Consider the following 16,278-nt stretch of genomic DNA (forward strand, 5'->3'; position numbering starts at 1 on the left):
TTGGCAACCAGCCCAGAAAACAAGATATGATAAACCAAAATACTCTGATAGTAAATACGAGTTGTTTCCAGCAAGAAAGCACTAGCTGCGTGCGACTTAAATAGGCTAAGGGAGTGGCCAATTATCCTCAAGCTCTACTCTCAAGTAGACATCCTCCTTCTGAGTAGCCACTCCTGCCTTTTGGCAGCCCTGCGTGCTCAAGCATTGAGGAGACGCTCCTCCACTTCGCTCTCTCTACTTGAAGGAACCTCTGGAGGTTCTGAAGGCCCTGGCTGAGTCTTTGCCTCTGGCGCGACATCCTCTTCAGCCTCCTCGCTGTCCGATATGAGTGCTGGCTGCGCAGGCTGCTGGCGCAATACCACACCAGCCTCCTCTTCGTCGGGATCAGCCACGATCTGCGCAGGTTGCTGGTGGGCTACAACAATCTGTCAGTGGTTCATTGACAGTAGAGTTCATTCTCATTTCCATTAACAGCTACCTTTGGAACTTGTTATCATTGGGTAGGGACAGTCATGTTTTGTAAATGAGTAATAATGAACTATTTTTATGTTGTTGCTTTTTTTTATTATTCCTGCTTAATTTAGTGTAAGGCAGAAGCATGTTCAGCCTCTGGAAATCGGGATATATTATTTCCTCTCTTGTTAGGCTGTCATGTTGCCCAAAATGAATGGCAAAACTGCTAATACCTATGAATTTTATTATGATGAGAGAAAGGGGAAGCGCAGTGCTTTCCCTTATCTGTCAATGGATATGAAGCTGGGGTGAAATCCAGCAGCTTCTAACAGGTTCTGGAGAACCAGTAGCAGAACTTTTGAGTAGTTCGGCGAACGGACATATACCACCTCTGGCTGGCCCCAGAGAGGAGTGGGAATGGAGATTTTGCAATATTCTTCCCCCAGGAGTGGGGAGGGAATGGGGATTTTGTAGTATCCTTCACCTGGAATGGGGAGGGAATGGAGATTTTGCAGTATCCTTCCCCTGGAGTGGGGTGGGAATGGAGATTTTGCAGTACTGTTCCCCTGCCATGCCCACCAATCCACACCACACCCACCAAGGCACGCCCACAGAACCGGTAGTAAAAAACAAATTGGATTTCACTGCTGGTATGGAGAATTATGAGACAGAACAAAATTTTGGGAAATAATAATGTGTAAGAGATGCAATAGCTCTGTTTTCTGAATTAAGAACATAGATCAGTGTCAATCTTTCCTAGAGATGAATTTTCCCTTGAGATGGGTTTCCCTTGAGATGGGTAGGATTATGATTTTGCTGCTGTTGATCAAGAGGCTGGGTCTGATGGGACTTGTGAGCCTAAATATCTGAAGAGATTCAAACAGAAGAAGAATTCTACCTATGCTAGAATATCATAGATGGGGGGGAAAAGGTTGTATTATGATACTCACTTTCTCTCTTTTGTTATTCATATCACTTTTAGTTTTCAGTCCTGGGCATATATGATTTAAAGTGAGAGCTTTGGTGTGATTTATTTTTATGTAAGTGTGGATAGGATAGGATTGTGCTGCCATAACCTATCTATCCATCCTTAAGAAAAACTAATCAAAGAAAGCAAGCAGAAGTATGCAAATCAGAAGAACATGTTCTATCATACAGTGAAAGCATTTTAGCACTTGAAAGACTTTTTGTAAAATTTCTAGGTGTAGAGAGGCTCTTAGCTTCTGGAAAGCATTGCTACACTGTATAGTGTTTTAAGTTCTAGAACTTTGTAAGTAGTGCATCATCCTAATTTTAGCCATTGTCTTATGTCTATGGAAATTCTCAGTTATCCTGGTCATGGTTGTCCCGAAGATGATTTTTCAAGAGGCAAGTGGACTTTCTGGGTTTTTTTAAAAGACGTTTCACTTCTCATCCAATAAGCTTCTTCAGACATTTAGCCATGCACTTTGGATGAACACCCTTCAGAGCTGAAGAAGCTTCTTGGATGAAAAGCGAAACGTCTTCAAAGAAAAACCAGAAAGTCCAGTTGCCTCTTGAAAAAGCACCTTTGAGACAGCCATTGTCTATTCACTGCAGGATGAAGGCCTCTTCTGCTTGTTTCCAACCAATATGGTCCTGACCTTTCTTTTGCCAATTGGACCTGCAATACTTGCTGATGTCGTCGATCCATCTTGTTTTAGGTCTCTTTCGTGGACGCTTTTTATCAAGTGGGATCCATTCTATGACTGCCTTGGTCCACCTGCCATCGGTTCTTCTTGCTATGTGACCATCCCATTTCCATTCTTTTACTCTCTTGATGATATCATGTACTTTTGTTTGTCCTCTAATCCATGTGCGGGTCTTTGTATCTTGCCTTGTAATGTATCTTTTCGTGGCTTTTCTTTGTGCCACCCGTAGCTTTTGTATCGATTGGGAGGTTAGTGTCCATGTTTCTCCGGCATATGTTAGAGCAGGTAGCACATACTGTAAGTACCTGGAATCAATTATTCCTTGTGTATGATACACATGTCAAAGTGTATGTATAAGATAATGATTTCTGCTCTGAAGTATCGAAGCATTCAGTTTAAAGACCTGAGTTGCATTGAAAGGACCAGCCCAAAGCAGCTATTGAATTCAACGGATTTTGTTTTCTTTTGAAACCAATGGGATGCTTCTGAATTATTCTTAAAAGCAGGAGATCTCTTTCTATCACGTTAGTTTACACACTGCTCGGCCATTGCAGGACTCGGCACCAATCAAGAGAAACCTCAGAGCCAAACCTAATTAACCTCCTATGTTACAAACCCATTCTGTTAGCTGCACAGAACCTGTTCAGATGTAATTTGCATGCAGAGATATTTCTGTTCTGCTTCAAGACAGGCCATTCCTCCCATCCATTCATGTGTTTCAGGATCACTTCCGAATTATCATTTGGAAATCTGTGGATAGAAAAGGCTTTCTGCTGCAGAAGCTTTTTAGGAACCCTTGAGGGAGTGGGAAGATGACTTTGACTGCAGGATGGGGGCTAAACCTACAGTCCTGTATGTCTTTGTAATATCCTTGCTCTTTCACACAAGCAATGCCTAAGCAAGTCTGTAGCCCTCCTGACATCCAATTAGGCAGTCACTGAATTATTGATACTCTGCTTATTACTGGTTCCATTTTTAAACACTGCTTCTTGTACAACATTAGAAGAGGAGAAAAAAGAATCTTGCACTAGCATACTGTGGTTCATAGTCAATTTTTGGTAGCTGCATGGAAATCTTAAAAAAAAAAAAAAGACATTCCCTCCAGTGTGAAAGAGCAGTATGAATTCTAGAAGCCTCTTTGTGTTCTTCCTTTTCTCATTAAGATTGATTTTGTTAAGCTGACTGCAAATATCAAGCCATCCATTAAGGCCCATTGGGAATTCTTTGCCCTCTCTCTTTCTCTCGTTTGATCTTCTGTTTTGCTATGATCTTTACTTTTGCTCTTTAAGGTTATTTTTTTTTTTAAAAAAGGACAATTTTGGTCAAACATTGGTCACTATTCATTAAGACGATGATAATTTTCCACCTGCTGTTTGGACTTAAGTGCCTCATTAGGCTTCCTCCTTTCTCTAACCTCCCCGCCTCCACCACTATATATTTTGGCTTCAGCAATGTTTCTGGTGGTCTAAGAGGTATAATTTGTCTGCACCATTCCACCAACGCAAAGCAAATTATCTCAGCCTTCCTTCTTTGTGGCTCATGTTTCTTGGTCCTTTTAAGACAGCCTGAATCCTGGTTCTGGAGCAGATGCATGTGGGGCGCGAGTTCAGTCTTGAAAACGGGGGATATGCCAAAGGAGGTGAATAATGAGGAGGAATCTGTGCTGAAGCAGCTGAAGGTGGCATAACCCTAGAGGATAATTCATATGCTGAATCAGGAGCAGATGTCAATAAAGACAGCTTGTCTGAGTATTTGGATGCTGATTCAGTAGCAAGTTGCATTGATGGGATAGGCTTGTCAGACAACCTGTTTGTAAAGACCAGTGTTGACTGGAAAAATGGTGGGTTGTTAGAGGGAGGTGACATTTTCCTGGAGGCAATAAGCACAGAAGAAACATCTTTCAAAAATGACAACCCAACAGATTTTTTTCAGGGTCCTATGGAGAAATCCTATCAGCAAACAGATCTTTTTTTAAAGGCAGGGGAATATTTTCCAAATACTTGAGACATCTCAGTGTGGCCATATTGCTTATGGATCATGCCAAAATGCAAAAGTAAAGTTTTTGGAAATGCAGTCTGGGGATGAAGCTTACCAGCCCACTCATTCAATAAAGGAGCTCCCACCAGTAGGAACAGTATTGTGTGGGTATACTGTGGAGGTTACTCTAAAGAATAAAAATATTGTGTTTATATTATGTTATTATATTCACCAAAGTATAGAAAACTATTTTTGGACAATAAGAATTCTCCAAGTCAAACTTGCTGGTTGCTCAGAAAGATATATTGATCTGAAAGGTACATCCTTATTAGGCCATTATTATTGTATTTTACTCATCTTTATTGGGTATATAGCAAGTAGAAGATTATTAACTCAGGTATGAATACAATTAAGCATAAACCAAGTCACAGTTAGTGTCACAAGTTGAGGGTGACTCTACTAAGTGTTCTAGTGTCCACTTAGTAATTAACTGACATTAGATGCTCTCCCCATGACTCCGGGACTGCAAGTTGTGAACATGGTACCCAAAGTTCAGAAGGGTTATTTCTGAATGGCTATTTTAAATGCAATAAAAGGAAGATCAGTGTTAGCAAACCTTTTCAGCACCGAGTGCCGAAACGGGAGCGCACGCACATGCCGGAAACCAAAAGAGCAGCCACCTGGTGTGCATGTATGCGCCAGGAAGATGATCTTCCAGTTTCTGATGCGCGCATGCGCACCAGCCAGCTGGTCTTCGCATATGCATGTGCACCAGAAACCAGACAACCAGGTGGCTGGTGTGCATGCGTTCACTGGAAACCGGAAGAGGTTTCCGGTGCTTCCGCATGTGTGAGAACCAGCTGGCCAGCACGCCGGAACCCGGAAGAGCAATGGTCGACGGCTCGCATGCCTGGAGAGATGATTCTGCGTGCCACAAGGAATAATATGAATTAAGTCAATTTATTTTTTGTTCTGTTTCTTTGTTCTGATCCATCTGCACTTTTTACCTGTACTGTTCTCAGAGGTAAGTTTGGCATAGCATAGTTGTATGGTTTAACTTAGGGGTAGAAGAAGCTATGGCCATTTACATATAACCTATAGTGACCTTGTAGTTTAGCATTTTCTGGAGGATCTGACTCTTGATAATAGCATTGAGTATACATCACCTGGTTTATTTTTTTTTAATGTTGACAATGGTTGGTAAACTTTATATGAAGTCATGTGTCCATACATAAATTGATGAGTTTGAAAACTAGAGGTGAGACCAAGACAGGTTCTGCTATGGAAGAGTCTTGAAGACAATAAACTAATTGTATAGATAAGAGCTCAAGGGTTAAAAAAAAAAAAAGACCGAAAGGAGAAAGAAATAGTCTTGTCTGAGATTCTTGCCCTTCACTAATGAACTCTCTTTGTTTACACAGGAAATGCCATCAGACCAATAGCTCTTCGAGCTGTTTCTGCAATTGCTAAAGCTCTTCCTGGTTTTCCTATCTTAGCAACAGGAGGCATTGACTCAGCTGAAAGCGGCTTGCAATTTCTTCATAGTGGTGCTTCTGTTTTACAGGTATTTCTCCTTCCCTCCCTCCCCCCCCTCTCTCTGTCTCTCTCTCTCTTTGAAACAGTACAAGAATTTGCTTTGAAGAGAGATGAGGAAGAGGCTTAAGCTTCAGCCAATTTTTCCTTCATGTCTTTGCCTTTTCTCAACCATTGTTGTCCATCGTTTATTTAATTTACAATCTATCTTTCTACCATAGTTGGCCTAGCAATAGATGTGAATAAATATGGAAAAAAAAACCTAAAATGTTAAGAATTGTAAAACATAAGTAGGAGATGTTAATCATTATAAACAAGAAATCTAAAATACTTGCACAATGCCAATATCACAAAAACTGTTTGTAAATATCAGGTGGATCTCTAAAGGAATAATACGTAATTTTGGTATTTGCTTTGACGAGGATATTGTAAAACTGAAAAAAGCACTGGTAATTAAAATAGAAAAAAAATGAGCAAGAATCCTATGTACAACATGTATAACTTGTGCCACGGAGGGTGCGGATTCCGGGGGTAAGGGGGACATCAGAGTCCATTCTGTCGAGGGCTTCCCTATCAATGTGTTGAGTGGGAGGGGCAGATATGGCGGGAGCAGGGGGCCGCATCATATGGTGGGGGCGCGCACTCGCTATCTTCGAGCGGTGGCGCACCCCGGTCCCCATAACCCTTCTCGCACCCCAGGCTGTTCAGACTCTCAGGGCCCGAGCCTTCGGCTGCTGTTGTGCAATGCCAGGTCCGTGGTAAATAAAGCCCCCCTCATTTGCGATCTTATTCAGGAGGGGGGAGCGGACCTGGCAGGTATCACGGAGACCTGGTTGGGCCATGGGGGGGGGTCCCCTCGTGGATATGTGCCCACCAGGCTTCTGAGCATTCCATCAGCTGAGAGCTCAGGGCAGGGGCGGGGGGGAGTGGCGGTTATTATAAAGGAAAGTCTTGATCTGAGGGAGACTACTGTTCCACAGATAGCCGGATGTGAGTCCCTTTTTGTGAAGTGGGGTCGTGGAGTACAGATGGGCTTGTTGATCACGTACCTGGCTCCCTGCCGTGTGGCAACGGCCCTGCTCGAGCTGCTCAACGTCATAGCTGAGGTGGCGGTTGGTACCCCCAGGTGGCGGTTGGTACCCCCATCCCCCATGGGGGATTTCAACCTGCCATCTGTCGGTGAAACGTCTGAGGTGGCTCGAGAGTTCATGGCTTCCATGACGGCCATGGACCTTACTCAGTTAATTCATGACCCTACTCACACGGGTGGACACACTCTGGACTTAGTTTTTGTCTCTGGTCAGTGGTCGAATGGCCTTGATACAGGGGATATAGTCATCGAACCCTTGTCATGGTCTGACCACTCGCTCCTTCGACTGGACTTTCTAACCGCTACACCCCGCTGCAGGGAGGGGGAGCCGACCAGGTGGTTCCGCCCCAGGCACCTGATGGATCCTGATAGGTTCCAGATGGAGCTTGGGCCATTTCCTGATACTCTGGCTCATGACTCGGCTGAAGACCTGGTGGCCACCTGGGATAGTGCGGCTGCCGGGGCTTTGGACCGTGTCGTGCCTTTGCAGCCTCTGACCCGGCACCGAACTCACCTAGCTCCTTGGTTCTCCGAGGAGCTGAGGGAGTTGAAGCGCCGGAAAAGATGCCTGGAGAGTAGTTGGAGGACCAGCCGCTCCAAATCTGACCGAACACTGGTGAGGTCTCATATTAAGACCTACCTAGTGGCAATAAAAGCGGCGAAATCTAGCTATTTTGCCGCTCTTATCACGTCATCAGATAATCGCCCGGCCGCCCTGTTTAGGGTGATCCGCTTCCTCCTCCATCTGGAAGCGCGGGATGATCCCTTGCAGGGTCGAGCTGAGGATTTTGTGCAGTATCTGTATGACAAGATCGCTCAGATTCGGGAAGGCCTGGCCTCTGACTGGGTAAGTCTGGACGGGATGACTGAGGCAGGTCTTGAGAGTGTTATCTGGGAGGAGTTCGATCCTGTGGCTCCCGAGGACATGGACAGGATCCTGGGACAGCTGAACGCGACCACATGTTTATTGAACCCGTGTCCCTCCTGGTTGGTACTGGCTTCCTGGGAGGTTACACGAGGCTGGCTCCAGAGGATTGTTAATGCTTCTTTGAGTGAGGGGGTCCTGCCGGCCGCTTTGAAAGAAGCGGTGGTGAGGCCCCTCCTCAAGAAGCCCTCTCTCGATCTGGCTGTATTGGCTAACTATCGTCCAGTCTCCAACCTTCGCTTTGTTGCGAAGGTTGTTGAGAGTGTGGTGGCGCGGCAGCTTCCCCAGTACCTGGATGAAGCTGTCTATCTAGACCCGCTCCAGTCCGGCTTCCGACCTGGGCACAGCACGGAAACGGCATTGGTCGCGTTGGTGGATGGTCTCTAGAGGGCTCGGGATAGGGGTTGCTCCTCTATCCTGGTCCTGTTAGATCTCTCAGCAGCTTTTGATACCATCGACCATGGTATCATGTTGCACTGGTTGAAGGGGCTGGGGGTGGGGGGCACCGTTCTGTGGTGGTTCTCCTCCTACCTCTCTGACCGGTCGCAATTTGTGTTGACAGGGGGGCAGCGGTCGACCCCGAGGCACCTTGCATGTGGGGTGCCACAAGGGTCGGTCCTCTCGCCCCTTCTTTTCAACATTTATGTAAAGCCGCTGGGTGAGATCATCCGTGGCTTTGGGGTGGAGTTCCATCAGTACGCTGACGATACTCAGCTGTACATCTCCACCCCAGGCCACCCCAACGATGCCCTTGAAGTGATGTCCCAGTGCCTGGAGGCCGTGCGGGCCTGGATGGGGAGAAACAGGCTCCGACTCAACCCTTCCAAGACCGAGTGGCTGTGGCTTCCGGTGTCCCGATATAGCCAGCTGGTGCCATCACTGGCTATTGGGGGCGAATCACTGGCCCCCACTGAGAGGGCTCGCAACTTAGGCATCCTCCTGGATGCACGGCTGTCTTTAGAAGAGCACATGACGGCCGTGGCCAGGGGGGCTTTTTATCAGGTTCGCCTGATACGCCAGTTACGCCCCTTTCTGGATCGGGACTCCCTACGCACGGTCACTCAAGCACTCGTCACTTTCCGCCTGGACTACTGCAATGCTCTCTACATGGGGCTCCCCTTGGGGTGCACCCGGAGGCTACAGTTAGTCCAGAATGCGGCCGTGCGGGGGATTATGGGAGCGACGGGGCACTCACATATGACACCTCTCCTGCGCGAGCTGCACTTGCTTCCTGTGGTCTTCCAGGTGCGCTTCAAGGTGTTGGTGACCACCTTTAAAGCGCTCCATGGCTTAGGGCCAGGGTATCTGCGAGACCGCCTTCTGCTGCCAATAGCCTCCCACCAACTGGTTCGCTCGCACAGAGAGGGCCTCCTCAGGGTGCCGTCAGCCAGACAGTGTCGGCTGGCAACCCCCAGGGGGAGAGCCTTCTCTGTGGCAGCACCCGCCATCTGGAATGACCTACCCCCTGAGATACGCACGATATCAGACCTCCGGACTTTTCGTCGGGCACCTATTCCATCTAGCCGGGCTAGCTTGATCCCATCTTCTCAGTTTTAATTGAATTTGGTTTTATTTGGGTTGTTTTTAATATCTTGGGCTGAAATTATTTGTTTTTTAAATTGTTTTTAAATTTTATATGCAATGTTTTATCTTGGCTGTACACCGCCCTGAGTCCCGCAGGAGAAGGGTGGTATAGAAATAAAATAAAATAAATAAAATAAAATAAATAACTTATGTCACTTTTTAAAAATATCAGATAAACAGGTATATGAGGAAAGTTATTACAATCAAGGATGATGAAGAAAAAGTAAATGGAAGTTTTCCCCCTATTTCACAATAACATCTGTGTTTATACAGTGAATAAAATGGTTAAAAGGTATTAAACATACCTAAAGGAAACCCATTTAATTAGTTACTAACCCATTTAATTAGTAATGTTCTGTCCATAACCTGAAGAGTTTAAAAGATTAGAGAAATTTATTGAAAATAAGATTATCAATGGATAATCATTATAGAGATATATTACTTCTAGTATTAGAGATAGTATTGCTCTTAATACCAGATGCAAGACTAGATAATAGGAATCTTGCTGTTATATTCATATCCTGCCTGAGGCTTGCCATAGGCATGCTGAACTTGATAAGCCTCGGGTCTAATCCAACAAAGTTCTCCGTATTTTATTTCGATTTCAGAGAAATTATCTTTCCATTTATTTTATGATAATCTTAGAAAGCTGGTAAAATATAAACGAGCAACGTTACAGTTAGATCGATTTGGTACATATAAAAAGAGAGTTCATCAATTGTTTTTCATCAGTCCCAAGAAAATGGATGTCATAGAGTTCTGGTTAACATTAATTAGTTAGATGACAGAAACATGGAGATGCTCATTGGCTCTACAAATAATTTGATCTTTGACTGAAAAAAAACCTGAATGATCACTAAATTGCAGTAAAAATGTATATGGAAAATAACTCTTAATCTACTGTCTAACATAGTTAGAAAGAGAGCTTTGTTGTCGAAAGTCAGGAGCCAGGTAACACCTTTTCCAATTAGCACATCTCCAACCAATACTAAAGTTTATGCTTTTTAATAAAATGTTGTCAATTTTTGGCATTTTCACTTGCAGCAGACACTCATGGTACCTAAGAGGATAATGATTGGAATTGATTTTTTTTTTTTTAATGGATGGAAGGAGAAACAGTCAGAAAGGAACATTCAAGGCCTTCTGCTTGCAATGTTCACCAGAAAATTAGAATTATTATTTCCATCAGTGAAAATACAGAGACCTGAGGCACAGAGGAATTGGGGGGTCAGGGGGTTGAAAAAACAGACTCAGATAGTCTCAGATAGGAAGAAGTGGAATTGTCAATGCTATAAAAATTCTGTTTTTTAAACCTAAAAAAAAATGTTTCTTTAAGGGCAGATTTAAAATTGTGTCAGTTGCCTTAAGTCAGAGGTAGGGAAAGTTCCATAAATCTTGCAAGATTTTGGAAATCTCATGCTCATGAAGTCGTTCACAACTCGAACATTGTGTAACATCTGACAAACACATGAAAGTTCATCTGTAAAAAATATCAGTTTTGACAGCTCAGACCTTGTTTAAGAGTACAATAGATTTTCGATCTCTTTGGAAAGTCTGGGATGTTGTTCTGAAAAATCCTTTAATTCCTAAAATCCCAGAAATTAAAAAGTGTGTGTGTGTGTGTGTGTGTGTACAGCTTTTCTTTATAATTAATTAAACTGGATTAATTAATAAATATTTCTCTGTGTGTGTGTGTGTATGAGAGATTTCATTCAAATTTTAAATTAATATTTTAAATGTTAAATATTGTCTAGCCACAGATAAAATTACATTATGGAACAGATTCTCATGTTTAAATAAAAGTTACTAATATTGTCAGAAACTTTAATTCTTAGAATATTATAAACAATGCTCCCTCCCTCCCCCGTTTTCTTTTATTCTTGATCTAGAGCAGCATTGAGAGCAGTATGAAACAAAGAAAGAAGTATGATCAGCAGGGGAATGTTCCATTGATTTCATTTATGACTACTAATTAGAACTGAATCTCAACCAAAGGACTGTATAACTTTTTACAATTTGTCATATAGCCCCTGAAGATTTCCATTAAAATGTTAGATTAGCTGAAATGTATTATAGTGTTCCTTCCAACTTGCTTAAGGATTTTGATTTGACTTCAAAAATTGATATCTTGATTAGTTTGTTAATGTATAACTTGGCAGAATGATTAGACGGGTGAACGGGTTTGTTATTAATTTATCTGAAACTTGCTTATAATAATACATTTTAAAAATGTAACAGAATTGAGAGCCAAAGAAACCTACATAATAGATTGGCATTCTTACTATCTTTGGAGAATCACCAGAATTGGAATTAGTGAGGCAAGACCAAATCACTATAGTGCATGAAAAAAGATCAACAATTTTCTTTTTCCAAAATGATTATCAAAAACTTCAAGGTAGGATAATTTTATGTAGAGTGCAATAACAGCATTGTTTTTAAAAATACCATATTTGAAGGCTTCTGATTACAATTCCACAAAATATTATTTTATAGCTACTGTTTCCTTCAACACCATTTGTGCAGGAGTATCTACATATGCACATATCAATCTAATTTAAGTTGAGCATCTTTATGTTTCATTATTTCAAGAAGAGAAAGTTAAGCAAATAAATAGTTTTCCCATTACTAGCCAACAAAGTAATAAATAAGCTTAATTTTAGCTGCGTTCTGATTACTTTTTAACAAACAATGCAATACTCTATATGACAGTAGAATGAGAGAAGAATCTGAGGTGAAGAAGTCCTGGTAGACTCATTTCAATGTGAGCATCTTATATGTGTTAATTACCATATTTTTTGCTCCATAAAGGCACACTTTTTTTCCTCCCAAAAGTGGGTGGAAATGTCTGTGCGTCTTATGGAGTGAATATGGGTGACAGGCAGCAGCAGCGAACGGCGGCGGCAATTCCCACCGCCTGGAACAGCTGATCGGCGGTATTCTGGGAGGCCAATCCAATCGCCGATCAGCTGCTCGGAGGCGAAGGCTCCAGGTGGAGTCAGCAGACACGGAGGAAGCAGGCTGTTTGCTGTTTGCTGCAAGGACACTAGCCAGATGAAGACCGGATGGATTCTGGGAGCCAGAGGCAGATTTTTTTTTCTTGTTTTCCTCCTCTAAACCTAGGTGTATCTTATGGTCAGGAGCGTCTTATGGAGCGAAAAATATGGTAGGTAAGCAGAATATGGATATCTCACACATTAAGCACACATTAAGAGAGTCCAAGATTGAGTTAGCTGAAAGTTAACATTTTCCAAAAGTAGGGTAAGGAATTCTCTGGCCCATAAGGTTGTAGCAAAATTGTTAACAGGGTTGAAATTATCAGAGGTCAATTACTGAAGTCAGTGGCAAAGTTTTGTTACCGCCCTGCCTTAAGAAATAGTCCATACTGAAGCCAAGTGTCTATCTACTGAGCAAGAACAAGGAGAAGGCCAAAATTTCCCAAGAATCAGATGTAGTTAATAACAAAGCCACAGGAGATTAGACTCTTTTGTTCATTGGAAGCAAGGGGCTCAAAGTTAGGCTTTCACAACAGTGCCAAGGTGTAGTTATTCATAGAAAGAGCCTTTAGATGATGAAAGTTGCCAGCTTCTACCTAAACATATTAGGCATTGGTTAACTCTGATATCAGAAAATGGTCTACTTGGGAGCAAGATTTTTTTTTTTTTTTTTTTTTGAAATGGCAATTTATCCTAAGCCTGCCTGTTTCTTTTCTCTCTAGCTTTCAACACAGTGTTGAGAATGTTCTTTTAGTCTGAGTAGCTAAGACTCAGAACTGAGTCAGGGTATATAGATGCAGAATCAGTAGGGTATTTTTCAGCTTATTTCTCTGACCCCCAGAGTGAAGTCTTACAGGTGCATCTTCCCGTCCTCTCTCTTCCTCTAGTTGCTGATTTCTTGCCAGGAGTATGACAAAACATCAGATATTCAGTAAATGAAAGGAACTCGGAGACCAATAGAGTAACATGGCTGTGAAAAGTGATTCACGTATTGATAGGAAATCTAGAAGCTGTTTCCAGAGCAATCAAGAAATGCTTTCTCTTCACATACACAAAAAAGTCCTACTCTTCTATAACCAAAAAAAGCACAAGCAAACAAATTTAAAACTTGCTGCTTTAAATTGTCTCTATATAGGTTTCTCATTTGGAAGTAGAACAATCATTGGAATTCATGTGTTGTATCATTATCTATCTTGCAAAGAAATATTATTAATCAGAACTGAAAGGCTTATTCTTTGGGTTAACTGTTCTGGCTGCTACAAGAGAAATAGTCTAATGTTAGTTATAGAGAATTCAGACACTTTATTTAGGACAAGTGACTTCTTGATAGAAGGTTCGTGAATAATGACTCAGATTGATTAAGGTAACTAAGGTAGAATTAGTTACTTTAGCTAGGTTACTTTATTGTAACCTCAAAGGAAGCCATGTACATCTGATCTAGCTACTATTACTTCAAAGTAATCCAAATGTGGGTGTTGTATATACACAGACACACACAACACATATATTACACACACATACAGTATGCATATAATATATGTATATATATATATATAAATTGTGTGTGTATATATATAATAGATATTTTACGAGTGTGTATATGTGTGTGTGTAATAAAATACACATATATACATACATAAAATAATATACAAACACACACTACAGTATAAAAGTGTGTGTGTGTGTGTAAATAAAATTCCCTTCTCACTCTTATGAGTGGTATATGTCTTCCTCATTCTCAGATCCTATACCAGAGGCCTAAGAGATTGAGGGTTCCGCACAGGATCGTAATTGTACCTAACACTACAGCTTTCTGGATAGAAAGGCTCTGATGTCATTCCTGGGGTCTGTTGGAGCCACTCTCCCAGATAAAAAGTCACAGCCCCCGAATGAGGCTGAAAGATGCTTCTTCCTGTCTTGCCAGCTTCATTCTTAACTCATTCAATGGCTTATAAGCTTCCAAAACTGCAGCCAGCCAGCCATAATGACTTGTGAGGCAATGTAGAAAAAATACTTCAGTATAAATAGAGCTCTGTAAGGATGTGCAAAGCACGTTAACTTGAAACATTTCCAAGTCAAAACGGAGGGTTTCAGGCATGAAACAGTTGAAAACATTTTGCACAGCCTTATGCCTTACTGCTGAAATAGCGGTTACTTAGAAAGGATCTGTTTTGGCCTCCTTTTTTTTTAGTCTTGCCAAGGTCTCCCTGGCCAGAAGAAGGACAGGACCAGAATCTTCCCCTCAAACACTTCAAGATTCCTACACTAGATTCAGGATTTGGTGAACCTAGCATCCTTCAGAAGAGTTTAATTCTGATAGCTCCAAAGAATGTCCTACACTCCACAGGAGGTTTCATCAGAGAGTTTGTCTCTTCCCCTCCAACTGTGTTATTCAATGATTCTAAGGCATGGCAGCGCCTTGATCTATTTGCTTGAAGATTGGTCCCCCCCCCTTCCTTTAAAAACTATCACTTTCAGAAGAACTTTACCTGGGTATCTTTTCTTCTCCAAGAGTGAATTTCGCTGTGGAAAATAGAGATCCGAACATACTTTGTTCTGGTTAGTGGTGGGATTCAAATTTTTTTACTACCGGTTCTGTGGGCATGGCTTGATGGGCATGATGTGGCTTGGTGGGCGTGGCAGGGGAAGGATACTATAAAATCTCCATTCCTACCCCACTCCAGGTTACTGCAAAATCCCCATTTCCTCCTGGTCAGCTGAGACTCAGGAGGTAGAGAATAGATGGGGGCGGGCCCAGTCAGAGGTGGTATTTACCGGTTCTTCAGAACTGTCAGAACCTGCTGAATACCACTTCTGGTTCTGGTGGTAGAAATAGTGGATGCAACACAGATAAAACATATCATGATTCTTCCTTAAAGTTTTGAAATTACACAGTCTCATTACTTACTGCATATAATAACGAGGTGGGATGGAGATTTGTTTTGCTTTAAAGCTGTCATTATGTAACAATAAGAGAAACACAAGAATAGCAGTGTCAGACTCCTACAATTAGGTTTCCAAATTTGTGATACTTCTGAGATGAAAAATGGATTAATATTTAGATATATTTATGTTTAATAAAACATTGCATTCCATCTCAACGTATTTTCTTTTTTTTTTAAGTAAGCTCTTTTTCTTAAATCTTTGGTTTGACAAATAAGACTTTCATTTCGATTCACATATCTCTTCTTCCCACATGCATGTCCTCAACCAGTCACATCTCTTTGGTGTATGTTTTTCTTAAAAGGCTTTTGAGGCAGAGACATGCATTTTTAAAAAATCATCTTACTATGGGAAATTAAAAATGGAGACAATTATAGAAAATTCCAATTGAAAGAGAAATTGCATTATCAAATATGCCATAAAAGCACAAAAAATATTAAAGTAAAATCACTTCAGAGCAGCCTGTATGATTCAATTGTAGATCAATAGTGTGTAGTTAATGCATTAGCAGTAGAGCATTAATTTGCAATTACCGCAGGTGATCTGATCCTCTATGTGCTGTCCATTGACATAAATGACCTTTTGTTGAAAAGGATTCTGCAGGCATTATTTCTAGCAGCTGTAACGAGAAAAGAAATAGAACAAGTCACTTTTGATCTCTCTTGCACTCTCTCTCTCTCCCCCTCTCTCCCTCTCTCCCTCTCTCTCTCTCACACACACACCTAGAAATATTTTTTGTGTGAGAGAGACAGACAGGCAAACAGACAGACAGACTCATTTGAAAATGAAATTAGGTCTGTTTTAGCCATTGAATTATTTGAATATTCACTTGTTGTATTAAAGAAAATATGTTCATCCTTTTGGCCAGGATATTGAAAAATGAATGAGGTTCTAATGATGTATTCTTTCTTCCATGCTGGATTTATTCAATGAATGAAAATGTTGTTGAACGGTTCATCATAAATCTTGCTGCTTTTAAGCAATTTTCACTGATGGTGAAATTGGAAATGTTAGACCTGTAAAGTTGGATCTACTTGTGTCCTTCTGTTGAGCACTGTTTTGCCAGGAGAATGAATTATTAATAGTTTCACAATCCCAGATCTTGTCAAT

The 16,278-nt window shown here is 41.7% G+C and overlaps 1 protein-coding gene across 1 annotated transcript in view; it reads left to right on the top strand.

Annotated features, from left to right (window-relative positions):
* The window catches only part of DPYD (dihydropyrimidine dehydrogenase), a 584,219-nt gene that overhangs the window by 499,964 nt on the left and 67,977 nt on the right, over nucleotides 1–16,278 (top strand). Inside the window, exon 19 of the mRNA XM_034437263.3 lies at nucleotides 5,522–5,664. Coding sequence (XP_034293154.2) covers nucleotides 5,522–5,664 — 143 coding nt within the window. The remainder of the gene's footprint in view (nucleotides 1–5,521; nucleotides 5,665–16,278) is intronic.

This window comes from Pantherophis guttatus, chromosome 3, assembly GCF_059756535.1.
Source record: "Pantherophis guttatus breed Tessera chromosome 3, ASM5975653v1, whole genome shotgun sequence".
NCBI lineage: Eukaryota > Metazoa > Chordata > Lepidosauria > Squamata > Colubridae > Pantherophis > Pantherophis guttatus.